Source organism: Lethenteron reissneri, chromosome 37 (assembly GCF_015708825.2).
Source record: "Lethenteron reissneri isolate LAM-NWPU_2019-01 chromosome 37, ASM1570882v1, whole genome shotgun sequence".
NCBI classification, from domain to species: domain Eukaryota; kingdom Metazoa; phylum Chordata; class Hyperoartia; order Petromyzontiformes; family Petromyzontidae; genus Lethenteron; species Lethenteron reissneri.
The window spans coordinates 8413930-8439715 of NC_083815.1; the positions used below are offsets into that span (position 1 = coordinate 8413930).

At 45.8% G+C, this 25786-nt stretch overlaps 1 protein-coding gene across 2 annotated transcripts in view; it reads right to left on the reverse strand.

Annotated features, from left to right (window-relative positions):
- LOC133351504 (potassium voltage-gated channel subfamily C member 1-like) overlaps positions 1 to 25786 on the reverse strand; it is a 102579-nt gene that overhangs the window by 57980 nt on the left and 18813 nt on the right. For both annotated transcript variants that reach the window (XM_061566762.1, XM_061566761.1), the window contains exon 2: positions 11865 to 12849. In XM_061566762.1, the coding sequence (XP_061422746.1) occupies positions 11865 to 12849 (985 nt within the window). The remainder of the gene's footprint in view (positions 1 to 11864; positions 12850 to 25786) is intronic.

The following is a 25786-nucleotide window of genomic DNA, read 5'->3' on the forward strand; positions in this document are numbered from 1 at the left end:
ATATAACCAGCTATAGAATCATTGCACTTTGTGCCTAAGACTACAATATATATTGTGTCCTTGTGGTTTTTAAATCAAGTCAATGTAAGCATGACTTAATACCCATCATGTCAAAACCTCACCGTTGAAACAAACGTATAATATAAGGGTTCCCATGTTAATGTGTACCACCCGTAACAACAACGTGGGGGAACACCAGCCAATTCATTCACGGGTCATTATCAGTGTTGAAATGTCTCCACCGTCGCCTCTGACTTTAGTAGGTACGGAGGCCATCGAGAGGAGGGGGATGAGTTACTTGATACAGCTGTCGTGGCTGTGACGGTTCTACCTGAAGACGGAAGCTTGTGTTGCCTCCGAAACGTCGTGATTTTTATTTTATTTTACTTTTATTAATTTTAATGTTTTACCTACGTGAATTTACCGAAAAAACCTAAGAATATGAATCCTTGCAGTCACGAAAGCTTCAAATCTAGAATTAACAGCTGTGCCGCGTTGTTCACAGACGTTTCCCAATCCACCGCCGAATAAAAGCCCTCCCCAACACCACGTTTGTCCTGAGGGTTGTTCGACCATACTTCACCGATGTAGTCAGCGGTGGGTTGATTAATAAGAGGCAGTCCAGGACCAGTTTCAGATGTCGCGCGCCACCGTTGCTGGCCGTGGGCACAACTGTGCCACCACTCACCCCATGTACAATAACTTGATTTAAAAAGCGACTTTGCTTTTGCCCGTATTTTGAAGCTCTGGATAGCGCGGAGATCAGCACGTGCGGCAAAACTCTCCAACCTGCTGGCTTGCGAGGTCATCAGGAGATGGCAGAATAGCAAGTGGGTTCATGCCCCATCTGTGCGGACCTAAGAGAGTTTTTTCCCAGAGTAGGGAACACACCCAAGAGGATGTCCAATGCAGTATTTTAAAAAAATTGTACAAAACATGAAAGTGGTTAAAATAAAGAGTGAAGTTAATAAGAAAACAAGTAAACCCGTAAAAACAAAGTTTTTCACTATAAATCCTTTATATGCGTGGCATCGGGGCGGCTAGAGTCCTCTCGTCCTCTGGCTTGAGATGGCTGCCACCTATGGGTCAGATGATTGTCTGGCAGCATTAAACAATTGGTAATTAAATATTTTAAAAAATTTCCCTAAACAGTGTAAAATTTTGGAAAAAATTTCACGAAAATGCATTGTCACGCACAACGAGTCTGTGTGCAAAATGTCAGCTCGATTGGATCACGGGAAGTGGGTTAAAAAACGACCGAAAGATTTGCACGGTCCTAAGCAAGCAAGCAAACTTAATATAAAGGATTTAAAAATGAGAGAGAATGGCAGCGATGAGGTCAGCTGGTGTCCAGGAGCGAGACGGATCAGTGCTTCGCAAGGCCATGAGATATGGAGATGGTTTGGGGATGCCTTCATGCAGCAGCGGAGAAATCATGGCTGGTGATTATGGTGGCCACAAAAAATGATATTCCCTCCGTTCCGTGGCTCATGTGGGACAGTCTATTCATAGGAGCCATGATTTCATAGTTTTGGGAAAAAATAACTATTTGTCCTGCAAGACGACCCAGGTCTGAACCTGTGAATCACACAATGCACAATGGTGTTATCTGCGTTGGGACTTTGCCGCACGCTGACACGTAGCCCAGCGCTTGCCAATAGGCTGCTATTATTATTATTGTTGTCTTAACACCAAATTTGGTCAAAACAATCTGAATTAATTTCATCAGTGAATACTGCCTGCTTTCGACATATGGTTCAGATATAATGTATGGTCATGAACAAGAAAAAAAGTTGAACAAAAACTGAAGGGTGCAGAAAGCGGCATGGAGAGATGCGTGCTTGGATTTGCATTGATAGACAGAACTGGTCACGCATGTGTAGGAGAACATACGCAAGTTAATGACGTTCACACAAGGCAGGACACGTCGCTTTAAGGGATCGCGTACGATAGTCAAGAATAACAATGGAATGGCAGCCAAAGAATGGAACATGTCCAAGAGTACATCTAACAAGGAGATGGCACGATGAAATCCGCTTGTGTTGGGTGGATCATTGCACCGCAGGATCGTGAGAGATTTTGATGGATTCAGGCCTTCATCCAGCAGTGGATTGACGATGACTGATGTAACAGAGAAGCACGGCAAGTCGTTCTTTGGCAGAGCTGAAGACTGCGGTTTAGTGGTGGTGGTTGTGTATGATGGGCCATTAAAGGATGTCAGTTGGCAAGTGGCTTTGGGGTCCCTTGCAAAATGGATGTGTGTCTGTGTTGCTATCGTGTAAGAGATCAGAAATGAGAATAATCATCCGACACCAATGTCACGCAGCGCAATGAAGGAGATTCGCGGTGGGCAGGGGAGAACTGCGATGGCACCACGAACATTGTGGTCTTATTCTTCTTCTTCTCCCTTGAACTCTGCTTTCCAGAACTATTACCGTTTCACGGCACACCGCGTTACATTGCAGTGGCAGGAGGGTGCTGGGTGACAGCGGTTAAAACCCCTTTCCTCTACTTAACCCCAGTATCTGCTTGCTGCTATCAAGGCAGCCGGCTGATTGTATACTCTTAGTTCTTTCGGTAAAGTCACGTAGGTAAAAAATGAAATTAAAATTAATAAAAATAAAACAATAAAAATCACGACGTTTCGGAGGCAACGCAAGTCTCCGTCATCAGGTGGGACCGTCACAGCCAGATTTGCTGCATCAAGTGGATTGTATGCTGCTGTGTCTCACCAGTTAGTAGCCGGATTTAGCAAACTCGCACGAATTTAAATCTACATCAGGTGGCCAGTACAGCGATGAGTTATTGAATCTATCTGTGCAGAGCTTTGAGTGTTTTTGAAGTTATCTCATCGTTAGCATGTGTTTTCTCTGGGTGCTATAGATGTATCCCACAAGGCAAGGCTCACCATAAAACGAGTCTTGAGACTCAATGAGGTTTTCCTGGGTAAATAACAGGCAGTGGTAACGTATTGTACCTTCAGTATAATTTATGCCAGGTACCTCGCGTTACATGTTCCAATTACACTGTGTGCATAATGCTTGCAGCATGCACCTTTGTATTTTTTCTCATTTGAATAATTGCAAAAGCAAGTTTGCATTTGTATTTTCCCTCAGATATCAAAGTACACAAAATTCTAATAATGTACGTTTTAAAAAACTTATACGGTAATAAAATGTACTTGTTCCCCAAATGTTTGATGCGTATATTTAAGTTGCCGATATTAAGAACCCCTTTAAAAATAATGACAAAATCCACTCGTATGATTTAATTGGGAGCTCATGAAAAGGATAATGATGGTAAAGCTATCTTCTTAATAAGTATTAATTGAAGAAACCGGTCATTACATCGATGGTATTCGCATGGAGGACACGGTTAATGCCTGTGGGCTAGTTGGCTTCTGAGCACTCATGGTCGTTCAAGTGAGGCTTGCTTGATGTTGATTTTGGGCGAAAATAATGTGGAAAGAGCAAAATAACCTCGCGGTCGTAAAAAAAACCCTTTTGGCTTGAGGCCCTTTTAAGAAATTCCACTTTGCCTCAGCGCAACGCATTGGCGGGCTTCGCAGATAATTAGAAAGCGGAATAATTTGGGGAAATTTCATTGCAGGGGAATTTAATATGCGGTTTGAGATGCTTTTCAACGAGCCCAGAAAGATGCCACACCAAGTGCTCCCAGGTTATAATTTAATTCTCTCACCGTGCAGGGAAATTAAGGGTGGAAGGGTTAAGAATGGAGCAAGGTTTTTCTTCAATGGGAAGTAGAGGTCTTTTGCTCCCGGTTGTCTCTGCACGTTTGAATCAAACCACGGGCGGCAACATTGGCCTTTCAGAAAAATCACAGAGGCCATCCTCACGGTGGCAGGGAATACATCGTGAGATGTTATTTCAGCCAGTGCACGCCAACACAATTGGGGACGGACTAAGTTGAAATATTTTTTTAATGTATTTATTAAAATATATGGCTGGAAATTATTTTTGTAAAAAAAAAATCGGTGGAGGTGGGGGGGGGGCGGAAAGCCCTGAGTTTGGGGCATCGGTAGAGTTGTACTGTACTGCCCCTTCGCTGCATCTCATCAGGCATGCCCGAAGGCCAATAAGAATCAATTCCACAAGTAGGGTTTTGATTTGTTTGTGTTTGTGAAATTTGGGTGTTCAGCCTTCATAAGTGTGGGCTTACACCAGCCACTGCAGTCTCTTCCCAGACACAATAATATTACAAACAGAACTAGGCAAATATGCCTGGCAGGAGACTCTTTTATATAAGTATGCAGTTCTTGGATTACATTACAAATTCCACATTTTTATGGCAAGGGCCACTCGCCATAGGAAACTCACTGTCGACGTCCTGCAAAGTCGTACACATGTTATGGACTCCAGAGGAGCGTGATGATGGGCTGAGTCGATCCCCCCCCTACCCTCAGGGATTTGAACTCATGACCTCCTGATTGTGAGTCACGCGCTCTAAGCACGGCGCTGCTTGACTGGATCACTGAAAAGAAACGAGCTTCAATTCAATAGTGCAGTGATGCTCTTCCTTTGACTTTGACTGGTCGACCGATACAGGTTGATTTAAAGGGTCTGAGGATTTTTTTTTCCCGTTTGAGTTCCATCCGACTAAATAAGCTACAACCTCCCGACAGTGTGGAACAATGGGCTTGCGTTAATTAAATACTATCCCCAGGGAGCACGCGTTTCATCACACGTGGCTAATTAGAGCCCGCCCACCAGAAAGGTGCAACCAATCAGACGCACATACACGAGTTTATCCCTAACTCACATGGAAAAGCAAATACAAAGATCCCCCATATAGCCTTCAATTGACTTTTGGGGCAAGTGCTGTTAGGGAGCAAGCTCACCGGTGGGTGGGAGGCCAACCCCATGCCCGGCTACCTTTGCGTACCAAGTGCTGACGTTAACTCACCATACCAGGTACTCATTTAAAGATGATTTGACCTAGGAAAGGCCCAGTACCGTTTCAGATATGCATCACTGATGTTGGTCGTGAGTGGCAATCGAACTCTGGAAGCCAGCATTTAGCGAAGTGCATGAACACTACACTATTACTTCCACGCTGGCGAGATGTTACCTACCTTGCGTGGTATAGGGGAAGTCGTGGGTTCGATTCCGACCTTGGGGCAGTTTAAGTATACAAGAGATGATATCTCAAACTCCCAGCATAAATCTTGATTTGAAGCTTTCGTGACTGCAGAAATCCATACTCTTTGGTTCTTTCGGTAAAGTCACGTAGGTAGAAATAAAAATACCGAAAAAACCAAAGAGTATGGATCCCAGCATAGACCTACTTGATGTACTGCCCAAGCCTGGGTTCAATTCTCCAGTGATTACAAACACAGCCTCATTGTTCACTAACATTATAATTGCGATCACATTGCTGCTGTTGTTGCAAATCATTATGAGTGGCACGACTCCGATTGCAGTCGATTCCAAGTCTGGCCCTACAGTCAGACACCTCGTTTGCCGCGAGAGGTGGGTGTCTCGAACGTTGCTTTCTCTCCCCATGGTCCACCAACCCACCAGAACCTCAGCCTCACCATGTCGGTTAAATTTATAGCGAGCATAGTCCCCAAAGTGAATGGTTCACTCTCTGTGTTTCGGGCTTATAACTCTTGCACGAATGTATTTAGTCGTACTGCTTATTTGAGAAAAATCGAACAACATCAGACAAACATATTGTCATACCAACGTTCAACATTATTTCAAAGCCGTATCTCCCATAGAATTCCGTGGATTCAATGTTAATGCTTGCGCCGGAATCCCTTTCCAATATCCCCTTCGAAATAAATACATCCTCTGATTTGCTTAATCAAAAATGAAGGCAACTCAGAAAGTGTGCGTGTGCGCTTTTCTGACGCCTGCTGTATATTTGGAGTTTGCGTATTTCTCTCCACGTGGTCACGTGGATTTTTCAGATTTAGAATCATCATCACGCGTTTGGAGTATTTGGCTGCTATACATTTCCACGTGATAAGCCACTTCGTTGAGCTATCATTTGTGGCCAGGTCACTTCTGCAAAAGCGCTATAGAGTTCAGTGGGCCTTAGCTAGTAAGATAAAAAAAATAATATATATAGTTAAAATTTTAACGCAGTTCTACAGTCTTAGGAGATGCATTGGCTTGGGCAATTCTTCTATATCCCCCCTCCTGCTCAGTAAAGCGATGTATTTTGCGCAGGGATTTTCCAAAGTGCAATGGGCACAAGCGTGAAGGGTATGGCTCCAGGGGCGATGTGCATTACTTATCGCGGCCAGGGTTATATTGCCTACGACGGTCGCATTCCCTCTTAGGTCAAATTGGCATTGCCAGTGATGCGTGAACACAAATTTCCATTGATGCAAGGAAATAATTGGAAGGGCCACGGAGACATACGCACACACACGCGCGCGCACACGCGCACAAAAAGTTAACGCACGTAACGCGGAATTGGCGCATTAGCGCGACTGGCACATCGGTAAATGTATTTCACCTCCCCGATGCCTGTCGTGATCGCGTGCACGACAGTATTGGCTTAGAGGGAACACTGCGGGGACCAGAGGCACAAAAGTAGCCCTACTTATTTTTGCTCAAACAGCGTTTGGGGAATATCGGATGGTCCGCCTGCGGTTGTCGCCAAAAGCGGCGTCACATCGCCGCCAACAGAGGAGGCATGCGCAGGAAAGACAGAGAATGGCATCGTCGCCTCTTGGCTGTGGATGAATCTACCGAGAGAGTGAGACGCAATGCGTGGTCAGGGAGCAGACATTCCGTGCCGAAACACTCAGATCTTCTTCCCTTCCTGTGAGTGGCAGAAAATAAATCCTCGTCTGCAGTTCGAAGTCAAAGATGAGTCAAGATGCGTCCATCATCAAATGAAGTATAGCTACTTAATCTGGTATTCCTTTTCTGAACTATATATTTTCTTCATAATTGCTCAGCAAATCAACAACATCCATTCAGACACCCCACTCATTTCTAATGACCACTTTTTGTCTTCTCAACAGGCGATTTAATAACGTGAAGCTATGCTGAACAAAGTTCACCGGGAGGGTGTTAAACTATTTAATAAGTTAATCGAGATTGGTGGGACACATGTCGAGGCTTTATTAATTGTCCCTGGTATTTTCGTGGAGGTTTCTATAAATGGATCACTCTGCACGTTGGCTGTCATAAGCCAATGAATGATTTGATTGATGGCCCTTACTGCAGGTAAATAATGCTTTATGAGATCTGTGAACAAGCTTAAGCCACGTGTGGTGTCACACACCTGTATTCCAGTGCTTTGCAAGTGAGGTTGGTGGAGCAGACAGACATCATCATGTGCACGTGCCACCCAACTTTCAGAGCTACTCGGTGGTCAGTATTTTTTGCGTGGATTTTTTTGCGTGTTGTCCCGCAACATTTGTGGGCTTTCTCTGGGTTACTTTGGTTTCCTTCTTCACATAAAACTACCCAACAAGGAATCAGTCATACATCCCGAGTGGGATTACTATGAACAGAGTTGTTAGACTCATTAAGGTGTTCCTGAACAAATACATAAAAACTGCCCTATTCATAACCATTACACTTTGGGTGCTAGGGCTTATGGGAAAGATCGCTCTACCGTCTCCCAAGTTAATGCCGGATTAATTTCAAGAGCACACACTCACCATCTTCAAGGTCCTCCACACGCTCCCTGCTGCTACAACCAAGGCCATATTCTTTCGAAGCCTCAATCAACCTTCGCTTGGTGGGACGTCAGTCTCTCTCCCCTACTACTCCTCCCGTGATCTGGAACTCCCTTATCCCAGCCATCCATGCTGCCGACTCCCTGCCCCTGTTCAAGTCCAGGCAAAAGAGATTCCTTTTTATCTGCCTACACTTGACTCCCTCTGTCGATGAAATAATGCCTACTGTGCCTGTGCAACATCGTGAGGTGTGGTCAAAGTTAGATGGCATGTAAATCGAAATCGTAATTTTAGCTAAATATTTACTGCATCTGAACAACGCTCCAATTGCAGGAAAGGAAGCGTCATTTTGGCTTCTCGCTTATGCCGTCCGTAACCATAGCTTTGGTCCCTGGTGGAAGTTGTTATGAGTGAATTAATTACGAGAGGGCGAATAGTTTGAGGCCTATATCTCCTCCAGACCAAAGGAACGCTTTAAAATGTAAATGAAATGCAACACAGTTTGGGTTTTTGAGGCACTTTTGTGCCATCTAATTTTAGGATGCAAATGTAATGAAGTAAAAATAATAATGATGATAATGATGATAATAATGATTTATTATTGATAAAGCACCCTCCTATACACCGGGACGTCTCGGCACCTTCAATCATATCTCTTCTCAAGAAATTTGAAAGGGCACCCCCAGAGGCACCTATCCCTGTGTGGGACAGGGTGAGTCAGCACCTGGCCTGTGAGTGGGCATGAGTGTGCCAGTGGGAGTGTTGATTGCAATGTAATAATCAAATTTGAGTGATATGTGGATCATTTTCAAATTCGCGCAAAATTTGGCCCCCGACAGAATGAGAAGCTTGAAATAATAAAGATGGACTAAAGTCGTCATCACATGTGTGAGAAGTGATTCAATATCAGATTAAAATGAAGGTGGGGGGGGGGTGTGGCCAAGTGACTCGGAGGTCAGAGAGGTCCAAGTGCTGAGCCGGCATCGCTGAGACCGTGGGGTTCATATCCTGTGATTGAACTGAGTTCTCAAGCGTAGTGAGTCGATGGTCTCGTTCCCAGTCACCAATCACTACACACATAAAAAACCCAATCACATTAAATTATATTCCGCACTTAATTTGGCCAAGTTCCAGCTCTGAGAAATGGAATATCAATTTTAACTGTCAAGTAAGTCACACAAACATTATGCAGAGTGGGTGGAAGAGTGCTGCCCTCTAACAGAGGTAGTAGCTCTGTATTATCCACTTCCGTGGGCCGTTCTCTGACATGAAGGGTTGCACTGCACGGCGAGAGATGAGCGAGTTCTCATCGCAAATTGGGACAGAGGGGGGATTGCGTTGCATCTCACAACAGAGCTGGTGACAAGGTGGATGTGTTATCTTGAGAACTGCTTTTACTGGTAGGAACCTCCTGGTTACACCAGCCCACAGGGGATTATTGTGTCCGTCCGTCCGTCGTGCAGGGAGGGGCTGGGTGGGGAGGGAGGGGCTGGGTGGGGAGGGGCTGGGTGGGGAGGGTGGGGCTGGGTGGGGAGGGGAGGGTGGGGAGGGGCTGGGTGGGGAGGGGCTGGGTGGGGAGGGGCTGGGTGGGGAGGGTGGGGAGGGGCTGGGTGGGGAGAGTGGGGCTGGATGGGGGGTGGGAGGGGTGGGGCTGGGTGGGGAGGGGCTGGTCACCCCGTGGTGCCCTTATAAAACTCAACATTTAACCTACTCACGCCGGCTTGTGCCCGCCCTCACAGTCGGGCATATTTGCGGAATACACCACGCCGCCGTTGACCCTGGCCATTGACCGAGCAACCCAACGTTCCTACCAGCTCCCTCCGCAGAACTGCTTTTTGTGTTTAGTTCGTTGTCCTTCCCCCGCACCTCCGATTAGCACGGTTGGGCTAGGTACGTTGCCAAAGAAGTTCAACATACGTACGTACATCACGAGAAGAGCGTGTGGGCATTTTGGTGAAGTGAGAGGGGATAATAGGCAAAGTAAGAAGCAGAGTGGGAGGGAATTGTGTAATGGCCAGCTGAGTTAGGAGTGAGCCATGCAATGGGCTTCCCTGTTAGACTCTGCTGGCTCTGCTGCTGCTGCTGAGGTTTCGTGTTAACATTATTCTGCACTATTACACGTTAGCTCACGTTATCCGGGCACGTCACTACGTCTGTGTACGGTATCCCTATGTGTAGTGCCTCACGAGGGGCACGAGAAAACAAGTGCTCGTACCCGAGTGAGAAGAAGAAGTAGCTGGGCAGATGGACCGAGTTGTGACCGGGGTGTGACGTGCCTGCTGTTCATTCCTGCTAAGGGCTAGGGGTTGTGCTGCCTCTCGCCGATTGAGAGACACGTGGGCACGGGAAGTCGGCTCATGATGCCTTGCTCCTTCGCAGCCAAAGCTCGAGTCCACAATATTTGACATGGCCCCAGGCTGGTATCGCAACAGAGTTTGGATTCGAGGCGTTAAATCGTCCACCGTGCAAGCCCAGGCCTAACCCGCAGTGACCACTTTTGTCTACTTCTGCCCATTCAGAAACCCGAGGCAGCGCACGTGTAGCCGTCAAGTTTAGAATGATGACGATGGCGATGAATAAGTGAAAGTGGCGCTGTCTGGCTGGATTGAGGGCCAGGGAGGGGATTCATTTCTCTCCCGGCAGAAAGGTAAAGGTGCAGCCCTGCAACGACTTGAAGGCAGCTCAATTAGAGCCCCTCCAAAAAAATTTTTTTTTTGGCCTCTTCTTCCACGCTGGTTAGACATCTTGGAAGAGTAGGGAATGGCCACCCTTTAGCGCATCACACGCGGAGCTGGCGATCGACAATTTGCGGTGTGGACCCATTGGCACTGCTGGGTGGACAGAGGCGGCGGTGGTGGCGGTGGCGGTGGTGGCGGTGGTGGTGATGGGGATTTAAGAAGCTTTGCACCGTTGTTTCAACTGGCGTGCCGGGAGATCGAATCGAACTGGCGACCTCTGCATTGCAAGTCCGGTGTGCTCACAATTAACAACAATCGTGGTATCAATGTCTGGGATAGCCTTATACAATTCGCAGTGAAGCAGGTTGTATCGAGGTGAGAAGGGAGGGGTGATTTATATATATATAAAACCCTTCAAGGAATCTCGCCTCCAGTTAGAATATATTTTCTAGCATGTGTTTACATTGTAGTTCATTCGAGTGATGTGGGTTTATGGGTGGCGAGATGTTAATTCGCTCGCCTGCTACACAGGAGGTCGTGGGGTCGATCCAGACCCTGGAGTTTGCGGTGTCTCTCTCCCCCGCGGTCGCTTGAATTTTTATCCAGCTCCTCCGGTTTTTCCTCTCCACATTAAGAATCACGCATTTAGAGTATTTGGCTGCTGTAAATTGCCACGTGTTAAGTGATTTCGCTGAGCGATCATTTGTGGCCAGGTCTCTCCTGAAAAAAAGCTAAATATCTCAGTGGTCGTAAAATAAATAAAAAATAGTTTCGTTAATTTAGCCGAAGTCGCATGCTACATACCTCATTATCTTCTTGGTTCTTTCGGTAAAGTCACGTAGAAGGGAAGTAATACAATAATAAAAATAAAACATAATAAAACAATTCTCACGACGTTTCGGCCACAACGCAAGCAGCCGCCTGAGGACGGCTGCTTGCGTTGTGGCCGAAACGTCGTGAGAATTGTTTTATTATGTTTTATTTTTATTATTTTATTACTTCCCTTCTACGTGACTTTACCGAAAGAACCAAGAAGATGAATCCCTGCAGTCACGAAAGCTTTAAATCGAAAGATACCTCATTATCTTATACAATTTCTGTAGCATCTACATAACGACGTATCTCAAGATGCGTTACAAGCAGGGGTATGCGATGGTGGCAGTTATGATTGAAGAGAGGAGAGGCTTGGTGAAGAGGCCCACGGCGCACGTGAAAGCACAGGCAGAGAACGAGCGGAATGTCTGAAGCAAAACGGATTCGAACATGGAGACGGAATTTCGCAATGGGCAGAGCAGACAGCCAGAGGGGTGGGAGTTCCAGACAACAGGAGCAGCAGAAGAGAACGAGCAACCTCTCATCGAGCGGAGGCCGACGGCGGCGTGTCGGCAGCCAGCCGCGGTCTCTGGAGTGTGGGGCGCGGTGGATGGGGGGGGGAGGTCAGGGTTAGGGACCAGGGTGAGATTGCAATGGACAACGGCAGCCAAAGGCACCCTACGCTCGCTCACACTCTCTCTGTCTCTCACCTGGGTTGTTCATCTCGTTGGTCTCGTCCTCGGCGAGGGGGCACTTGTCCCCATGCGTACTCGGCCGCGGCGAGTTGAGGTCCGACTTGCAGTAGTTGGGGGACGCGCCGGAGGCGGGGGCGGCCGCTGCCGCCGCCGCCGCCGCGGCCGCCGCGGCCGCCGCGGCGATCTGCGCCGAGCGCGGGATGTGTTTGTTTTTCTTCTTGGGCAGCTTCTGCTTGGCCATGGCCAGCGAGTAGTACATGCCGAAGTTGTTGACGATGACGGGCACGGGCATGGCGATGGTGAGCACGCCGGCGATGGCGCACATGGCGCCGACGAGGCGGCCCGACCACGTCTGCGGGTACATGTCCCCGTAGCCCAGCGTCGTCATGGTGACCACGGCCCACCAGAAGCCGATGGGGATGCTGGAGAAGTGGTTGTTCTTGATGTCCTCTTCCTTGGTGCCCAGCCGCTCTGCATAGAAGATCATGGTGGCGAAGATGAGCACGCCCAGCGCCAGGAAGATGATGAGCAGCAGGAACTCGTTGGTGCTGGCGCTCAGCGTGTGGCCCAGCACGCGCAGGCCCACGACGTGGCGCGTCAGCTTGAAGATGCGCAAGATGCGCACGAAGCGGACGACGCGCAGGAAGCCGAGCACGTCCTTGGAGGCCTTGGACGAGAGTCCGCTGAGCCCCACCTCGAGGTAGAAGGGCAGGATGGCCACGAAGTCAATGATGTTGAGGATGCTCCTCATGAACTCCTTCTTGTCCGGGCAGAAGGAAATGCGCATGAAGAACTCGAAGGTGAACCACAGCACGCACGCGCCCTCGACGTACATGAGCGCCGGCTCGGTGATGGCCTCCTTGATGACGACGGCCACCGTCGTGTTGCCCTGCTTGATGAACTCCGTTCGGTTGACCTTCAGGATGAAGTGCTCGTGCGTCTCCAGGCAGAAGGTGGTGATGGAGATGAGGATGAACAAGAGGGAGGCCAGCGCCACGTACTGCAAGGCAAAGACGGCGCACCGCCGGGGGGGGGGGGGGGGGGGTCACTCGACGCGGGCAGAATTCGCGTGCGCTCGTTCGCGCCCATGCTTGTGATTGTTATCGAACAGGCCGGTAGTGTGCCACGACCCGCAGAAACATTCATACTCACTTGCAATCCTTCCTAGACGCTCTTCCCTTTCCTTTTTCCATTCCCCCCCCCCTCCTTCCCATCCCCCCTCCCCCCTCGCACACCCACTATCTCTACTCCCTTATTCAGTTCTTCTTCCCCTAGCATCCCATTTCCCACATGAACGTACAAACACCCCGTTCGTGGTCCCCATTTGGGGTGGTGGCAGCAGCGAGCTTGATCTCTTCCCTCCTGGAAGTTCTGGAGCAACGGAGTTAGGGACTTTCTACCCCCTCCCCTACGTCGTGGATCTCCGTGCTCTATATAATGAAATGAACAAAAAAGCCCCACTTACAAAAGTGGAATCTGTTTGACATCATGCCTGCCTACGTGTAAAGCGATGTTCAATTAATTGATGCGAATGCCACGGTCTGAATTATCAGCATTATACATGAAGGCTCAATCGTTATCACTCGGGCACGTGATATCTGTACATACGTAAGCACATTTTCAATGATTGCGACCCCAATAAAAGAGCAAGTGCCGTGAATGTTAAAAGTGAATGCTGGGTTCTGTTTAACCTCTCTTTGTTAGGGAGTGAAACTTACCTGTTTTACATGTATTGCCATGTCATATTTTATTCCAACACAAAAGCATGATTTCTCAAGGTTTTTTTTTAGCCTGCTTAGGTACCTTTGGTCAGTTTCTTCGTGAATATTTCGAATCTTGGAAGAATACACAGTGCCCAGAGAATCACACGAATACAAAAGCCTGATGTTCAAGATTTTGTACAAGTAATGTAAGTAACCCACTTGCTCCACTACTGCACATTGGCCACCATCTGTCTATGTTTAGAAATACAGTAATTAGCGCAGTGCACTGCACCACGAATTCCCAACGACCCGAGTTCGATTCCCAGTCACGGATAACATCGGTGGTGATCGATAGCTGAACCGATCGTCAACTTCCCCAAGTTCAGCGATCCACATTGACCAACACGGTGAAGTGTGATTGGACAACTCCCATGACTCTGAGACAGCTCATGGAGGCCTATATCCAGCAGTGGGATTGATTGAGAGGGATACATATTAATGGTATTCAATATTATGATCCAATAAACCATTGCTTCAAAGCACTGATCATACGGCATGTGTCACCATAAACTGAAGTTAACTATTTTTATTTGAACAGGTAAGACACACTGAGCTATATCGCAATTTTTTTTCGGAGCGACCTGGCCACAAATGATAGCTCAACGAAGTGGCTTATCACGTGGACATTTTTGTTTACAGCAGCCAAATACTCTAAACGCATGTTTCTAAATGTGGAGGGGAAAACCAGAGGATCTGGAGAAAAATCTACGGGACCACGTGGAGAACAGTTAAACTACAAATATAGAGACATCAGGGTTGGGATCGAACCCATGCGCTCGTATACTATCTACAATTTATAATAATTATTATTATTATTTATTACTACGCTTGTACATGTATCATGATATGACACGATGCTGAATTTCAATATATGACGATTATCGGGATATCACTTTCCCTCAATTTTATAATTGTATTTTGCCTATTTATCATCTTGTGTGTGCTTTAATGTAGATCTGAAGCTTTCGTGACTGCAAGGATTCATACTCTTAGGTTTTTTTCGGTAAAGTCACTGTTATTTTGCTGTGCCTTTTTACACCTAATGAAGGAAGCTTGTGTTGCCCCCGAAACGTCGTGATTTATTATTTTATTTCTATTATTATTTCTATTATGTTAATTATTTCTTTATTAATTATTTATTTTCCCCTACGTGACTTTACCGAAAAAAACCTAAGAGTATGCTTCAATGTACTTCAAGTACAAATAGAGATTGCTTAAAAACTCAAAAGCCTGAGTTCACTTCACATAAGCCTGCTCTATATCTTATAACGACTGCAACTTTACAATCTATGTAGAACACTTCGTAACGCACGTGCTCTCAGAAATATGAATGACGTCACGTAAACTGCCGTGCGATGTATTACTCTGGAAACCGTTTGAAGAAGTGCTATTTTAATAGATTACAGCAATTTTCTAGGGAGATATTAAATTTGCGTTGTAAAATTTAATTGGTCTGACTTCGTAAATATTTTGTCAGGAGATTAACTGACAAAATAAACGGGCAACTTTTATTCATACCGTTATCGCGGGTTTTTTCATATCGTACGATGCATCATAATATAACCATATCACGGAGACCCTGGCACCTAAACAAGATATACAGAGGCATTTTCACTGGTCTACATCCTTCGCCCATTCCTGTCTGCACCCTAATAGCCTCAAACATCTCCGCTCACTGCAGATGCCCTTATAGATGGCCCCTAAAGGCATTTTGGGGCTCTGCACGGTTATCTTCTCCTAATTAGATATTATTTTTAGTTTCGCTGCAAGTGGGAGTAACGCGCAGAGCGAGGCTGGCTTTTAATCCACTGTGCAATGTCCCTACCTCCGTTCTTTGCTCGTCTCCACGGATACACCTTTGCATAAAGCCTCAGTAACGGTGTACTAATAAGAGCCCATCGGACACGTATCGATACACATTTCGAGACCGACGCGGATTGGCAATGTTGTTGGATCATGTAGCGGAGTCACTTTAATATTAACGGCAGCTTAAATTTATTGTTTGTGCCATGCCTGTCGGTGCGCCTCCGTTTACTCTGGTAAGGTATGCCAGGTCAAGATTTTGTAGTGTTGAGAGCGCAAATTCTCACTTTGCAAAACTGCTTTCACAATACGTTTTTAAAGTGTGAGGCTGAGTCTAAATTACCTTTCTCTGCAAAATACCAGCAATGGGCTGAGTGCTGTTGTGGCAGAACGTGTCATCTCAGTCTTCCAGGGTTCATAAAATTCTAACTGCTTTTGTGGGAGGTCAACCGTGAGTGACCTTTTGACGAATGGTCCCTGCCACAGCAATGCGGAATTTCCACTGCAATTTCAGAATCGCCAAGACACGTGCGTTCGAGCGATTGTTTGTGTTGATGTGGTGGCTCTTTGACTTTGATATTGGTCCTAAACCACTGGAGCAAATTTAATTAACAATAGCCGATTTGAAAGGCTTTTGCCTGATTGGAAATATAACCCGATGAGTTTAATTTACCCTTGACCCCAAATAATCACATTTTTTAAAACACTTTACCACTTGGCCAGCAAGTGCAGGATCATTGACTTGGCTCTGACATGATGCACGTCTGTCAATCAGCTAATGGCTTCGTACTGAAATGCAATCATTTAATGGCTGTGCTTTTGGCTCTTCCACACTGCCACACCTTGCCTTGTCTGAAGGAGACACATCCTTAAGACAAGAAGGCTTTAGTCAGTCAACGAATCATTTTGCGGCCCTTTAATTAGCGATATGGAAGATGTTCACACGCGACACCATTGACATCGTCAACCCACGCTGAATCCACCGCAGAAGGAAAGCCTCCACAAGCCGTTGCCATCACACGCGGCTCTGCGATGTGACAATCCACCCAGCGCCCGCAAACACCAGCTGATTGCATCGCTCAGTCTATTTGGTGGTGTGGACGTCCCCCTGGACGCGTTCCATCCCTTGGCTGCCACTGGATCGCAATTCCTGACCACCGGCCATCGTCCCAATCAGAGACGTGTCCTGCCCAAGCCCGCTCAACCATTCTCTCTCAGGCTAATGTGAAGCATGCATCTCTGTCGCATATCGGCATGTACTACTGGTTCAATTCAGTAGTAGGACAGCTGTTCGCTCATCTTTGCTCATAGTTGACTTCATAATGTGGATGTGACAATCACTCAAAGAAGTAAATCAGCATTAGGCCCATCTTATAATTGAGTGCACTGGTGTGTGTAGTAATGTCTTTGAATGTGGCCTAAACTCAACGCTAGTTTTACGTTCACTCATATTACCAAACTTAACACGTTGTATGCTTTTCAGCGGTGATCTTATTTGTTTTAGAATCCACCTATATTATCATAAATCTCGATTATACAGTATGTGACGTTAATAATGTGTATGGTATTTCCCCACAATATCATCCCGACTGTGCTATTGGCATCGTGCAAAGAGTCAAAGTATGTGGATCTCTCACATGGCAGTCCCTCTGTTCATGTTAGAGAATGGCCCGTGGAAGCGGTAGTCACAGAGCTACCTCTGAGATATTGTCAAATGACCTCTAGTTCACACACAGTAACGATAAGCACTTTTTTGTCTGCTCAGCATACGAGAGTAATCTGTGTTGCGTGACGGTCAAACTGCTATTTTAATTGTCAGAGCTGAAATTAAGCCAAATTAAGTGCAAAACCAAATTCTATGTTGCGCTTTTTTGTGTGCGCAGTCATTGGTGACAGGGCTGAACCCATCAACTCGCTACACTTGAGTGCCTGGCTTAATCACAGTCCATTACCTGGATTCGAACCGAGGGTCTCAGCGGTAGCAGCTCAGCCCGCTGACCACTGATCCTCACAGCCATCTCTTGATGAATTCGCGTGTATAATCAAGGGCACTAACAGGGGCGTGCAATGATTGTTCACCTCAAAGTAAAACACGTGCAACTGATACTCCAAATAATTCGCTAAAACATGAATCATACATCGATGATTTGAACGCAGCCCTTCGCTTGCGTGGTTATAAACTGCGCTCAAATGCGCTCCGAGTTGGCAAGCATGGATTAAGTTTGAATGTACAGCTAATCTCATCGCCATTGTTACAAGATATGCCATCACAGCAGCTTGCCGACCAGCATGTGTTCATATATAGAATGTTCAAGTCCCTCTTAGGATTATTTTCTCCATCGTATTTTATCTTTTATATTTTGAGTCAACGAATATGATTAATAAGGCGGTCAGGGTTTCATTTACGATGTGTAAGGGTTGGCAAACTGGACTTGCAATCCAGAGGGTTCGATCTGATCTCCCGGCACGGCAGTTCCAACGACGGGGCCAAATTTCTTATACCCACCCCCCCGGCTCTGTCCACCCAACGGTACCAAAGGGTGCACCACTGTTAATTGGTCGACAGTTCGCGTGTGGTGGGGTAAAGTGTGGGTACTCCAACCAGTCAGCCAAATACCCTCTGGACTCTAAGAGGGCCTCTCCAAAGCTACCCTCTAGCGGTGGCCCTTCCACCTGCAGTGGCGTGAGCAATACGTTGCAGGGTTGCACCTTTACCTTTTAACATAATGATAATAAATCACGCAAATAAATCTCGAGCACCTATTGGTAGAACAAAAACAATGCTCGAGTGTGTTTCTACACAACTTACATTACCTTGGTATAATGCGTTCTTCTTTCAGCGTTTACCACGTAATTAAGAGTAAATAAACATAATTGTTTTACGTGCTATATCCATCCACTGAGTCAGTGATGGAAATTCCACATTCCCACGACGAGCACCAATCGACTGACAAAGAAACCGCTTTTGACGTTATAAGACCTCCTTTACCAGTGGAAAAATATAGTAATAGGTTTTTACCCTTTTATCTGGTACAAAAACTGATACCTTTATACAAGGGATCATGTTTTTGTACCAGATGAATGTGTAAGGGTTGGCAAACTGGACTTGCAATCCAGATTTCTTGTATAAAAGTATCAGTTTTTGTACCAGATGAAAGGGTAAAAACCTATTACTATATTTTGCCACTGGTAAAGGAGGTCTCATAGTGTAAATGCTTACCCCGAGCTCTCAATACTCTGATAGTGCGCTGTTTTTGAGTTGTACGCCTTTTGGCGTCATCTGGTCCAACACCAATGGAGACTAGGCTCTAAGAAAAGCTGTCTCGGGTGTGGACCAATCAACTTCAAGGACAGTGCATATCATTATCATAATCAGAGTTGTTTCTTTTTGTTCGCTTTTGACGTCTCACAATCGACGGTAGCGGCAGCGACCACAACTCAAATCCACAGAAACTTAATTTGGAGCTTTCGTGACTGCAGAAATTATTCTTTGGTTCTTTTGGTAAAGTCACGTATAAAGATAAAATAATAAATTAAATTTATATTATTATTTTATCTTTAAAGATAAACTAATAATTTATTAAAGATAAAATAATAATATTATGAGTTTATCTTTAAAGATAAAATAATAAATGAAATTTAACTTATTTTATTATTTTATTTTATACGTGACTTTACCGAAAGAACCAAAGAATAAAATCCACAGCTTCGTCGTTTCTCACGGTGTCGCGATGCAACAATCCGCCTCGCTCACCCCGTGCACCGCGAGCCGATGTCCTCGCTCCGGCCGTCCTCCCTCGGCTGCCACTCCCCAGTGGAGTCTCGATCACCGGCCATCGGACCCTTTGTAGCGATGACGTAACCCAGTTTAAATTAATATTCTTGGTTCTTTCGGTAAAGTCACGTGGGTAGAAAATAAATAAAATTAATAAAATAAAATTTTCGATCGCAACACAAGCGGTCTTCATCCGCCTGATGAAGACCGCTTATTAAGACCGCTTATTTTATTTACATTTTATTTTATTTATTTTCTATCTACGTGACTTTACCGAAAGAACCAAGAATATGAATTCCTGCAGTCACGGAAATTTTAAGTCAAAATTTTTTCCAGTTTTAATTGTTAACGCTGAATGTGTTACCCCGTCTAATCGACGACTCCCTCTTTATGTCTCTCAGGGTAATCACAAAACGTGTAGCTCTTCGTGTGTGCCTTTTTTTTGGGGCAATGCTCAGGTTTTTGTTGTTGTTCCATTTGCTTTATCAGTGTCCGTGTTTGCGAAGCGGTGCGCCCATAGCAGGCAATATGTGGACTGTGGCACCGATTTTATTTGATTTCATTGACCCTGGAGGAATGATGAGCGGGTTCAAGCTCGGGGTGCAAGCTGGACTCACAACCCTCCAGTTGTGAATGATACATTCTCGCCACACCTCCGCATAATGTCATATTGTTCATGTAACGTTAACATCGATATCAAATTGACGTCAATCATTTTGTCATTCATGAGCATAATTTCACTCGGTGTAAGTTCCCCACCCGGCTTGCATTAAGACGAGAAAAATGCTGTCCGCATTTCGTGTGTTCTCTCGTTTCGTGTCGCCGTAACGCGTGCTTCACATGCGCTGTCTCGGACAGCGTGTCACCCAAATACGCGAGCGGCCGATGATGTGACCCGACCAGAGGAAGGGGAAACAATAAAAAGATGCGGTTTCGATGTCAATTCTGCAACCCTGCAAAATGGCTGAAATATATAAATAACGCGCGTGCGAACGTGCAGTGCCACATGAACAGCCCAGCAGGTTACGAGCTGCAGTAGGTAGCGGGTGACTTGAGATTAAAAAAAATATTACACCTCCGATAGATGTAAATACACGTATTCTTAGGTTTTTTTCGGTAAAGTCACTTAGGTAAAAAATTTGTATTAATAAAAGTAAAATAAAAAAAATCACGACGTTTCGGACGCAACACAAGCTTCCGTCTTCAGGTGGAACCGTCACAGCACGATAGCTGTATCCGATAGCTAGATGCAGCTATCGTGCTGTGACGGTCCCACCTGAAGACGGAAGGTTCTGTTGCCTCCGAAACGTCGTGATTTTTATTTTATTTTACTTTTATTAATTTCATCTTTTTTACCTACGTGACTTTACCGAAAAAACCTAAGAATATGAATCCTTGCAGTCACGAAAGCTTAAAATCTAGAAGGAATAAATATGCGTAATTACCGCAGATTCTGTTCCGTAATCGATCGGCGAGAACAGCAATGCAGATAATGATTCGTTTGAAATCCTCATTTACCATCACTCGAGATCTACAATGCGGTCTGGGCATTCGTCAGACATCAGCAGGGGCTGTTGCCTCAGCCCATCATCTCCTGGATGTGGAGAAAACAGGTTCCCCTTTTGTGTGACGTTAACAAGTATTTGTCCCACGGATAAAGTGGCCCCTCCCCTGCCGTGGGAATGTGGAATTACCATTGAATTTGGCTCAGGACTCCGAAGAGAAATGGACTCAAGCGGGCACTGTTGTTGCCTCTTGACGTGCACGTCCTTATTCATTCACCAATTTGTTTGTTTTGTTTGACAGGAGGCCGGTAAAAGGCACGAATCGTGATTAGGGAGGAGGAAGGGGCAGGGGTAGAGAAAATTCCGTGGACCAAAGTCCGAACGCACTGCTCTTGGGTTTTTGGGGAAGAGAGGGGGGGGGGGTTGAGACTCACTGCCTCCCCTACCCACGTAGTAGAGACTGTGAGCAGCGGGAACGTATGGTTTTTTTTATATATAAAATTGAACGTCCTTATCAAGGCCGTAATTATAATATTTATCGGGGGACACACATCCCCCCCAATATTGAAATATGCTCAAAATGTCCCCCCCACAATATATTCTATAAAATAGATGTCTGTCTATATGATTGTGGTTACGGTTGTACTTTATTAATCCCTAATCTCTGCCATTACATAAAATGAAACAAAAAAAGGTAAAAAAGAAAAAACAGCAATGTAATACAATACACTATTAGACATTATTGTTAAAATAAATAAAAAAGTCCATCGTTTGTGTTAGTGAATCTTTTTATATTTTAGCCAGGAAATGGCAGGAAATTCGTTTTCAAATTTAGATTTTTTTTGGGGGGGGGGGGAAGACCCCCAGACCCCCTGGAAGATTTAGTCCCCTCCAATGTTGACTCCATGGCGACGGCCTTGGTCCTTATTAATAACAAAGGGGGAGACGTTACGCAATGTCGCAGCGTCCGTCCATCCATCCGTCCACTCCGTGGGAGAAAATTATGCGCGGATTGCGAGCGAAGGAATCGTGAGCGCTGTGAAAGGAGAGACGAAGAGAGAGAGAGAGAGAGCGCGCGTGGCTGAATGCGGCGATGGGATGTATGTGTGGGTCAGCTGGCGAGAGAGAGAGAGAGGGAGCTGCAGGTGCTGCTTAAGAATGCAAGGGACGTGAGTACTGCAGTACAGTTGAGATGATCTATTGGGGGATGGGAGGGGAGGGAGGGAAGGAGTGGGGTGGATGCTGCAATGAGGATTTGGCCACTGTCAAAAAGGGAATAGCAAGGGGTAGTTATGGAAAATGCATCGCCTATAATTATATATAGGCACACACCACGCGCCACGATAATTGCCTTAATAAATAAATATGGTCAAAGCTACGTGTGTGTGTGTGTATCTAAATTGTACGGTGAAAACATGCATGGTGAAAACATGTCGTGTGTACCCGATTGAAATTCTATTTTATTGTTAAATATATATAATTGCCAAGAGGAAAAATGTTATTTCAACGTACAATGCCGGATGCCCTTCTCCTTGTACAGTATATAAAACGTTGAAAGTACAAATGCAGCCTAACCTTTTGTGCCGAGAATGTAAGCTTCCCTCCCATCGCAAAGGGCACTTGGACAAATTGGCATGCGGGCGCTGACGTAGCAACACAAGGCTACCGCGCGCCCATTTCTGCCACGCGTGTGTCGTGGTGTCGCCACGTTCACGGGCAACTTCGCTCGCGTTGTGCCTTCAAATCGTGAAAGGTTCACTTGCAACCAGCACCAGCACCGGGGCCCGACTGCAGCGATTTATACAAACGAGCGTTCAGCCATTAAACAATCGGCTGGCAACGAGCGGTCTTCGTTGATAATTAATTCACTGGTCAATAAAAAAAAAAACATTTTTCTGGCCTGGACTTTTGCAGCTGTTTTAGACTAATTTCAGGGTGCTGATTCCAAATCTGATCTCAGATTTGTTCTATCACATCTCATTTTTATGCTATCGGCATACCCCATTTTCATTGATTTTACCCGAAATTAACTCTGTCACTTATGATTGCAAGTTGTTGCGAGTCAGTGACTTTTTAGTGTTAAAATATGGTTCTGTATTTTAAGGAAAGTGTGTTTATAATAAAATTTATGTAGATATCCACATTTATTTAATATTTTTTCTGCAGTTTTTATTGAAAATGCAATATTTTATATCTCAAAAACCTGACGTGATAGACAAAATCTGATGCCAGATTTGGAATCAGCACCCCAAAATTACCTTAAACCCGTTGAGAATACCTTATGCCAGAAAAAGTGTGTTGACCAGTATAATTGCAAGCCGAGTGCCGGGTTAAGGACGGGGGGTGGGGTGGGGGGCCCAAAGCGACGTGCCCTCTTCTCGGTCGTGCACACGTCAAAGTCGTCCCGCGTTTGACCTTGAGAGTTCGCCTCCAGCTGACCACGCACGAGAGTGCGACGGTGCCCCCCCACCCTTCCCTCCCCATGCATGACGGCATTCACTCGGAGGGGACATCGCTGCGCCAACAGGTGCAGCCGATGGCTGAGCCACCAGCGAATTCTTCATTAACAGAGGGCATGCGGCACGCCAGCAAGTAGCGGTACGAGCGTGTCACACTCTTGTTTTCTCTCTATGCTCATTTACTCTCTCCCCCCCCCCCCCTACTGCAATACCGCAGGCTCGCGTGTGGTGTGTGTGTGTGTGGTGTGTGTGGTGTGTGTGCGGTGTGTGTGTATGGTGTGTGTGTGGTGTGTGTGTGTGCGGTGTGTGTGGTGTGTGTGTGTGCGGTGTGTGTGTGTGGAGTGTGCGGTGCTGCAGTGGTTTGCGCACTGCGCTACAATCCCCCCCAGCAAACCCCCCCTGTTGGGTTCGATCCCTGGCCATGCGCAACATCCGTCGCACGAAATAGCTTAATCGGAGCTGTCCGGGACTGAGCTTCAGAAAAAAAATTGGGCTGCTCCCCCCCCGCCCTCCACGCTCTTGCCTCCCCTACACCCACCCACCACTACCACCACCAATCTCAGAATGTGGAGGCTTATAGAATTGCGGGGAGGGGGGTGGGGTCCTGAAAATATTCCGTGAGAAATGAATCCCCTGGGTAGCAAATCGTGTGGTGGAGGCACCCGCATGGGCCCTCTCCTTCATCACCACAACCTCTAAAGGCCGTGAACTCGGTGCAGTGTGCAAAGCCACCGCAGCTGTGGACACAAACAAGGTGGGCCAAATTTCGATTTAAAGCTTTCGTGACTGCAGGGATTCATCTTCTTGGTTCTTTCGGTAAAGTCACGTAGAAGGGAAATAATAAAATAAAAAAAATAAAACATAATAAAATACAATTCTCACGACGTTTCGGTCACAACGCAAGCAGCCGTCCTCAGGTGAAGAACAGGTCTGTCGGAAAGACAGCGTCTGAATGTATGGCCCAAGTGCGATCGCACCTGGGTAGGGCTGAACGATGAATCGATTTCAAATCGAAATCGCAATTTGAAACAATGCGATTAGCAAATCGCAAAGGCTGCAATTTTTTGCGATTTGAAAAGTCCTCTTTTTTTATTGGAATTGTTTTATATGTTTTTTATTGTTCTAACTTTATTTGTTTAACTTAACAATTGTTCTATGTTTGATTGTTCTATTTCAATTAAAACGTTTTAATAAATACACGTTGGAAGCCATTCACATATTTTAAGTTCTCATCCTTGCATTAGAATATATAGAGCGGTTCATATTTTGATGGAATCATGTGGTAATGCTCCATCACATGTTTAAAATCTATTACACAGTGAATATTGAACCGAAGCTAGACTTTTTCAATTTTTGATCGCAAATCAAAACGCAATCGCAATGAGATATTGTCCCCAAATCGTTCAGCCCTCCCATACCACCACCCCTTTGTGATCCCGTGATAAGGGGTCCTGTGCCGATCCGGCGGTGAAAATCGATTCTTGTTGGTCGCGATGTGTGCACCGCTCTGCGCGCGTAAGAATCGACGCTTCTTTTTGCCACTCTTATTTGTTTCATGCAATGGGTCCACCCGACCGCTCAAACCGCTGAAGGCGTGTACATTCACAACGCCATTAACACTAAGAATGTATTCTTGAAATGGATCGCAACTCTGAATCACGACACTTGATTGTGCCCTAACTGGCCATAATGGTTACTTGTGAACGACAGTCATCTCTCCGGTATGTAAGGCTCAATGGACATCTTTGTCCTTGAGTGTGTCTTTGTTTCAGTCGAAGCACAACCATATCCAGCAGTCTGCACGGGTCACTTTGTCTGGTATCAGAAGATACAATTCCCAAAGCCTGCCAGTAATTTTGTAATGAAGTAGAAGCAAAGGTGTATCTTCAGATAGCCCGCATAGAAATTATTTGGCCTGCTCTTCCCTGCTGGTAAGACATCATGGAAGAGGTGGAAGTACCCACACTTTACCCTACCACACACGACCTGCATTGGAATCCATACTCTTTGGTTCTTTCGGTAAAGTCACGTAGGTAGAAAAAATAATAGATCACGACGTTTCGATCGCAAAGCAAGCAATCGTCATCGGGTGGAAGAAAGAGGAGGGAGGCTGCTGATGCAGGCTGCTTTTTGCAAAGAGTACAGATTCCTGCGGTCACGAAAGCTTCAAATAAAGACTGCATTGGAATGTTTGAACAAGTCTGTACATTAAACTTTACATGGGGAAGAAACCAGGGCACCCGAAAATAAAACAATGAGAGGGATTTTTTTAGATTTAAAGCTTTCGTGACTGCAGGGATTCATCTTATTGGTTCTTTCGGTAAAGTCACGTAGAAAGGAAGTAATAAAATAATAAGAATAAAACATAATAAAATAATTCTCACGACGTTTCGGCCACAACGCAAGCAGCCGTCCTCAGGTTCAGACGCTGTCTTCCCGACAGACCTGTTCTTCACCTGAGGACGGCTGCTTGCGTTGTGGCCAAAACGTCGTGAGAATTATTTTATTATGTTTTATTTTTATTATTTTATTACTTCCCTTCTATGTGACTTTACCGAAAGAACCAAGAAAATGAGAGGGATGCTAAGAATCAGAGCTCTGCGCACGTAGATTCAAACACACCGCTCTGCTA